This window comes from Vicia villosa, linkage group LG6 (genome assembly GCF_029867415.1).
Source record: "Vicia villosa cultivar HV-30 ecotype Madison, WI linkage group LG6, Vvil1.0, whole genome shotgun sequence".
NCBI classification, from domain to species: Eukaryota; Viridiplantae; Streptophyta; class Magnoliopsida; order Fabales; family Fabaceae; genus Vicia; species Vicia villosa.
In genome coordinates, this window is record NC_081185.1 from 65,423,505 (window position 1) to 65,429,562 (window position 6,058).

Below are 6,058 nucleotides of genomic sequence, written 5' to 3' on the forward strand. Positions count from 1 at the left end.
GAAGGCGTGTTTTCTATTCGTTACGCGCTGCGGACTGTGGATGGCGCCGCGTGCTGTAGCGATAATTGTTTTCTTTGAAAAATGTAAAGATGTGTAACTTTCAAACCGTAAGTCCGTTTTAGACGCCGTTTTGGACGTTGTTCCTTAAATTGAATGCTCTACCACATGAAATGAATAAAACAATAATAACTTGATTTTATTTTAAAAAGTATCATTTTCTTCAAATGTGGTTTATCCTGGTTTTGCATAGTTGATGAGGTGCAATGGTTGTGGTGTGCATAATTGAATATGTGCAATGATGTACGTTGTGATAATGTGGTTGCTTCTGTTAATTGTGCAAATGGGTGTTGTTCATGGTAAATATGGTTATTATGTGTTTTGATGAATGATGAGGTAAATACTCTGTCGTTGATGAGTTGCTTTGTTGTACTTGGTACACGATTGTGAGGGGTGTTATTGTTGTTGCACTGTATGATGAATGATTTACCTGTTATGATGTTGTGGTTGTAATTGGTGTTTGTTATACATATATTGTTGATGTAAAATATGTATTTTATTATGGTTGAGAAATAGCATAACTGTGTATGGCTATTGATTATTGTGGTGGTTGATGATTATGACATTTGGTTGATTTATGTGGGTGATGAGCATGTTATGGTTGATACATGCATTCATAATCATTATGTGGCTGATCCTTGACGATGGTGGATCAGTGGTAGCTAATTCCCATTGTGTGGAATTAGTGAGTGGGTGTTGCCGTATCCTTGACGATGGTGGATCGGTGAGTTGGGTTATCCCAGATTTTGGTACCACATGCATATAGTTGCATTTGCATTAGGCTACTTGTGTTATTATAACATGAATGGAAGATTGTCCAATGTTATAATATGCGATGATTATGTAATGGTTATGATTTATTTGGATGAATTATGGTGTTGTCTCTTGGTAGTGTATTCTATATGTTGTTGTGTGTTGATGAGTACTTCCTGACAATCTGAATATAATGAAATTGGATGAATAATGTGACTATGATGTGTTATTGTTTATGATTCGATAACATTTGTTAATTGTGAATGAGACTCACCCTTACTTTGATGATTTCAGATTGGCGAGTAGCGGCTTTTGGCTCGGTGAGGATTAGCTCATGAGCCAGTTCGTTTAGTATAGCGTCGGTGTCATGCTCTGATATTGTAACACTGGGGAAACGATAGCTTAGAGTTTATGATAATACTTTATCGTGTTGTTATTGTATTAATTCTGCGGGATACTGCATAGATGATGTTATGCTTATCCGAATGATGAATTGTCCGCTGTGTTAACATGAGATGTTTATGTATTATGATTTTGTTAAATGGATGATTTTCCCCTAAGTGAAGCATGACACTTGATTTATGATAAATTTGTTATAATTGGAATTGTGGCACCCTTGTTTTCATGTTTTACTCTGAGTTATTTTATTAATTTCCGCGGGGTTTAGAAGGGTGTTACAGGCATGACCGGAAATGATAACGGAGGGATCCACATGCATATCGCATAGAGTCACACTTGAGTCGCACGTGTCGGTGTGAAATGTTGTTATGTGTGATTATGTGGTATGAATGTGTGGATGTGAATTTGATTGATATGCATATATGTGGAATGACGAATCATTTGATATGAATTAGAGAATGTGTTGAGAATGAGATATATGTGATTGATATATATTTGATGTGAAATGTGGAATATATATATACATGTATGAGTGATATACGTGTATATATGTAAATTGTCGATATATGAGGTTGTGAATTAATTGTGATACTTGATTGTATCGAACATGTTAACCTTATATTAGAGATGAATGCATGTTTTGAGAGAAGTGAAGAATTGTGAAATGTATGCTTATTTATGTTGCATTTCCCATTATTATATTTTCTATTTAGAATTTGAATTCTCACCCTTCTGTTTGAATGTTACCCTTGGTTGGTAACGTGCAGGTTCAGAAGAGTAGTTGCTTGATTCGTGGCTTAGCCGAAGAGCTCCGAGGTTTCATTTTGATTAGGTAGAGAGTCATATGCTCTGATCATGTAACACTTGGGGGGTTTTCTTAGACTTATGTTCACGTTTGAATATTGCTATTTCTTATGTTTTGTTGAATGTTGAATGTATGTGATAACATTTGGATATGTTGATTTAAAGGCCGTTGTAGCCTAGAATTGTAATGTTCAAGTAACAAAGATATTGATGTTATTTGAATTTGGTAGATGAATATAGTATGGGATATATTCATTGAAATCTTTAATAGCAATTCGAATTTGTTTTCCGCAAGCGTTTATGCATAATGTATGAGAACATGAGGTTACAGTTGTGTTACAATATGATCTTTGCGTATTATGGATGTTGTATGTATGTTGTTTTGGGATTTTCATTTTGGTTAAAATCAACATGTGGCGCCCTTTTTCCTTTATGCATGCTTACTCTGTTTGATTGTATGATATATTTGGGGTTAGAAAAGGGGTGTTACATATACTATCCCATTTCCACTCGGGAATAGATAACGGTTGCATCAAACCAGACGGTTTTTGATGTTCAATCTTTGACTTTTGACAAGTCAAGCAAGAATACACAAATTCTGCTATGTCCTTCTTCATACCTTGCCACCAAAACATTTTCCTCAAATCTTGATAAATTTTAGTAGAGTCAGGATGAATACTCAAACCACTTCTATGTCCTTCCTCAAGAATCCTCTTTCCCAAGTCCGCAACATCTGGAACACAAACCCGATCACGACACCTCATAATACCATTCTCATTAATCCGAAAGTCACCACCTCTTCCTTGATTAATCAATGTGAATCGATCAACCAAGCCCAAATCAGATTTCTGTCCCTCTCGAATCTCATCTAAAATACCACTAGTAAGCTTCAACATACCAAGCTTCACACCACTAGAAGTCTCTTCACATAACAAACTCAAGTCTCTAAATTGTTCCAACAATTCAAACTCTCGAACCATCAACATAGACATGTGCAATGACTTCCTACTCAATGCATCGGCTACAACATTCGCTTTACCAGGATGGTAGTTTAAACCAAAATCATAGTCCTTCAAGAACTCCAACCATCTTCTTTGTGTCATATTCAACTCTTTCTGGTCGAACAAGTACTTCAAGCTCTTGTGATCACTAAACACATCAAACCTTGATCCGAACAAGTAATGTCTCCAAAGCTTTAACACAAATACCACAGCTGCCAACTCCAAATCATGTGTAGGATAATTCCTCTCATGAACTTTGAGTTGCCTTGAAGCATAAGCTACAACTTGTCCTTTTTGCATTAGAACACCTCCCAATCCCAACAAAGAAGCATCAAAGTATACCACGAAAGGTTATAACGGATCCGGTAAAATCAAAATAGGAGCAGAAGTCAATCTTCTCTTGAGCTCTTGAAAATTCTCTTCACATTGCGAAGTCCAAATAAAGGCTTGACCTTTTCTAGTCAACTGCGTCAACGGTAACGACAACTTAGAAAATCCCTCAATGAACTTCCTGTAATAACCAGCCAAACCAAGAAAACTTCTAATCTCAGCAACAGACTTAGGAGCTTCCCATTGAGATACAACCTCAATCTTCGAAGGGTCAACAGAAATACCACCACTAGAAATCACATGCCCAAGAAAGCTTACTTCACTTAACCAAAACTCACATTTAGATAGCTTAGCAAACAACTTCTTCTCTTTCAACACGGATAGAACAACTCTCAAGTGCTCAACATGCTCTTCCTCACTCTTAGAGTAAATCAAGATGTCATCAATGAATACCACAACAAACTTATCCAGATAGTCATGAAAGATTATATTCATATACTCCATAAACACACCAGGTGCATTAGTCACACCAAACGGCATCACTGAATATTCGTAATGACCATACCTCGTTCGAAAAGCAGTTTTCTGAATATCCTCAGTTCTAACACGAATCTGATGATACCCAGACCTCAAATCAATCTTGCTAAACACACATGCTCCAACCAACTGATCCATCAAGTCATCGATTCTCGGGAGTGGATATCGGTTCTTAATCGTCACTTTGTCCAATTGTCTATAATCAACACATAATCTCATCGAACCTTCTTTCTTCTTGACCAATAGAACAGGTTCCCCCCACGGTGATACACTAGGACGAATAAATCTCTTCTCAAGCAAATATTCTAGTTGACTCTTCAACTCTTTCAACTCAGAAGCAAACATCCTATATGGAGCCATCGATACAGGACTAATTCCAGGAACTAAATCAATCGAAAACTCAACTTCTCGTTCCGTTGGTAAATCAATTATATCATCAGGAAATACCTCCTCAAATTCACAAACTATAGGCAATTCCTCAATGGTTCTCTTCTCGCGCACATCTAAGGTTGCTAACAACATAAACAATTCAGCTTCATCTTGAACCGATTCGTCGACTTGCTTAACGGATAGGAACAAATCTTCTTTAATACAATTCTCAGGAAAGATGACCGTCTTATCAAAACAGTTGATATACACACGATTAAATTCCAACCAATTCACATCCAAAATCACATCAAGTTGTTCTAAAGGAAGACAAACTAAATCGATCCCGAAATCTCTACCAAAGATACTCAATGGACAATTCAGACATACATAAGAAGTAGAAACAGAACCCATAGCAGGTGTATCAATAACCATACTTCTACGCATATCAGATAATACAAGATTCAATCTCCTAGCACAATCCAAGGAAATGAAAGAATGTGTCGCACAGGTATCAATAATAGCAATCAAAGGTGTACCATTAATGAAGCACGTACCTTGAATTAGCCTCTCATCAGTAGTGGCTTCCGCACCAGACAATGCGAACACTTTTCCTTTTGCTTGCTCCTTCTTTGGTTTGTCACATTTTGTACTAACGTGGCCTTTCTCTCCACAGTTGAAACAAGTCACATTCGAACCACCTCTACAATTAGTAGCTATGTGACCATACTTGCCACACTTGAAACAAGTAGTAACCTCTTTCTTGCACTCAGCAGCTTTATGACCCTCAACACCACATTTGAAGCACTTAAGTGGAGTAGAAGATCCTCCCAAACTTGGCTTCTTGCCAAAACCAGCTTGTTTCCTCTTGTCATCATACAGTTTCCCACGATCCTGATTCTTTCCTTTCAAACTCTTGTAGAGAGAAGCACTCTCTCTACTATCCTCATCATAAATCCGACTCTTGTTAACCAATTCAGTAAAACGGGTAATCTGTTGGTAACCAATAGCCTTCTTGATATCATGTCTCAAGCCATTCACAAACTTCAAACATTTAGACCTCTCAGCATTAGCAGTATTATAGTGGGGACAATACTTGATAAGCTCCTGAAATTTAGCAGCATAAATAGCAACAGTACCATTTCCTTGCTTCAACTCAAGGAATTCCACCTCTTTCTTCCCACGACAATCTTCTGGAAAATAGTTCTCCAAGAAGACATCACGGAAAAGATCCCAAGTAACCTCAATGCCATCTTCTTCAAACCTCTGAAGAGTGTTGTTCCACCAATCTTCAGCTTCCTTTTCTAGCATATGGGTACCAAACTGCACTTTCAGGGCATCGGTACAGTTCATAACTCTGAAGATCTTCTCAATCGCCTTCAACCAAGCTTGAGCTTTATCAGGTTCATGTTCACCCTCAAAGACAGGAGGATTGTTCCTCTAGAATCTCCCTAAAGCACAGTACTCATCATCATCCCCGTTCCGGTTACCAACATTCGCCTGAGGAATCTGACCAATAGCACCAGCCAACCTCGCCAACGCCTCAGCAATAGCATCATCATTCCTGCCTGCAACCATCATCCTAAACAACCAAACAACCAGACAAACAGTATCGATCGTGTCAGATACACAAATCATATACAACAAGATAAGAAAACATTAACGACTATTGACCAACTGGTCGACCAAGCTCTGATACCACTAATGTAACACCCCTTTTTACTACCCCAAAATGTTTAACATATAATCAGAGAATAGTATGCATATAATTCAAAAGGGCGTCACATCGATGTTTTTAGAAAACTAAAAAC

The 6,058-nt window shown here is 37.6% G+C and overlaps 1 protein-coding gene across 1 annotated transcript; it reads right to left on the minus strand.

Annotated features, from left to right (window-relative positions):
• Positions 1–2,172: 2,172 nt before the first annotated feature.
• Positions 2,173–5,825, minus strand: LOC131613785 (uncharacterized). Its single transcript, XM_058885426.1, has 6 exons — positions 5,742–5,825; positions 5,490–5,624; positions 5,289–5,354; positions 4,805–5,192; positions 2,699–2,935; positions 2,173–2,189 (listed from the first exon to the last, which is right to left on the minus strand). The coding sequence occupies exons 1-6, from the start codon at positions 5,823–5,825 to the stop codon at positions 2,173–2,175; spliced, it is 927 nt and encodes a 308-aa protein (XP_058741409.1).
• Between the last annotated feature and the right edge of the window lie 233 nt (positions 5,826–6,058).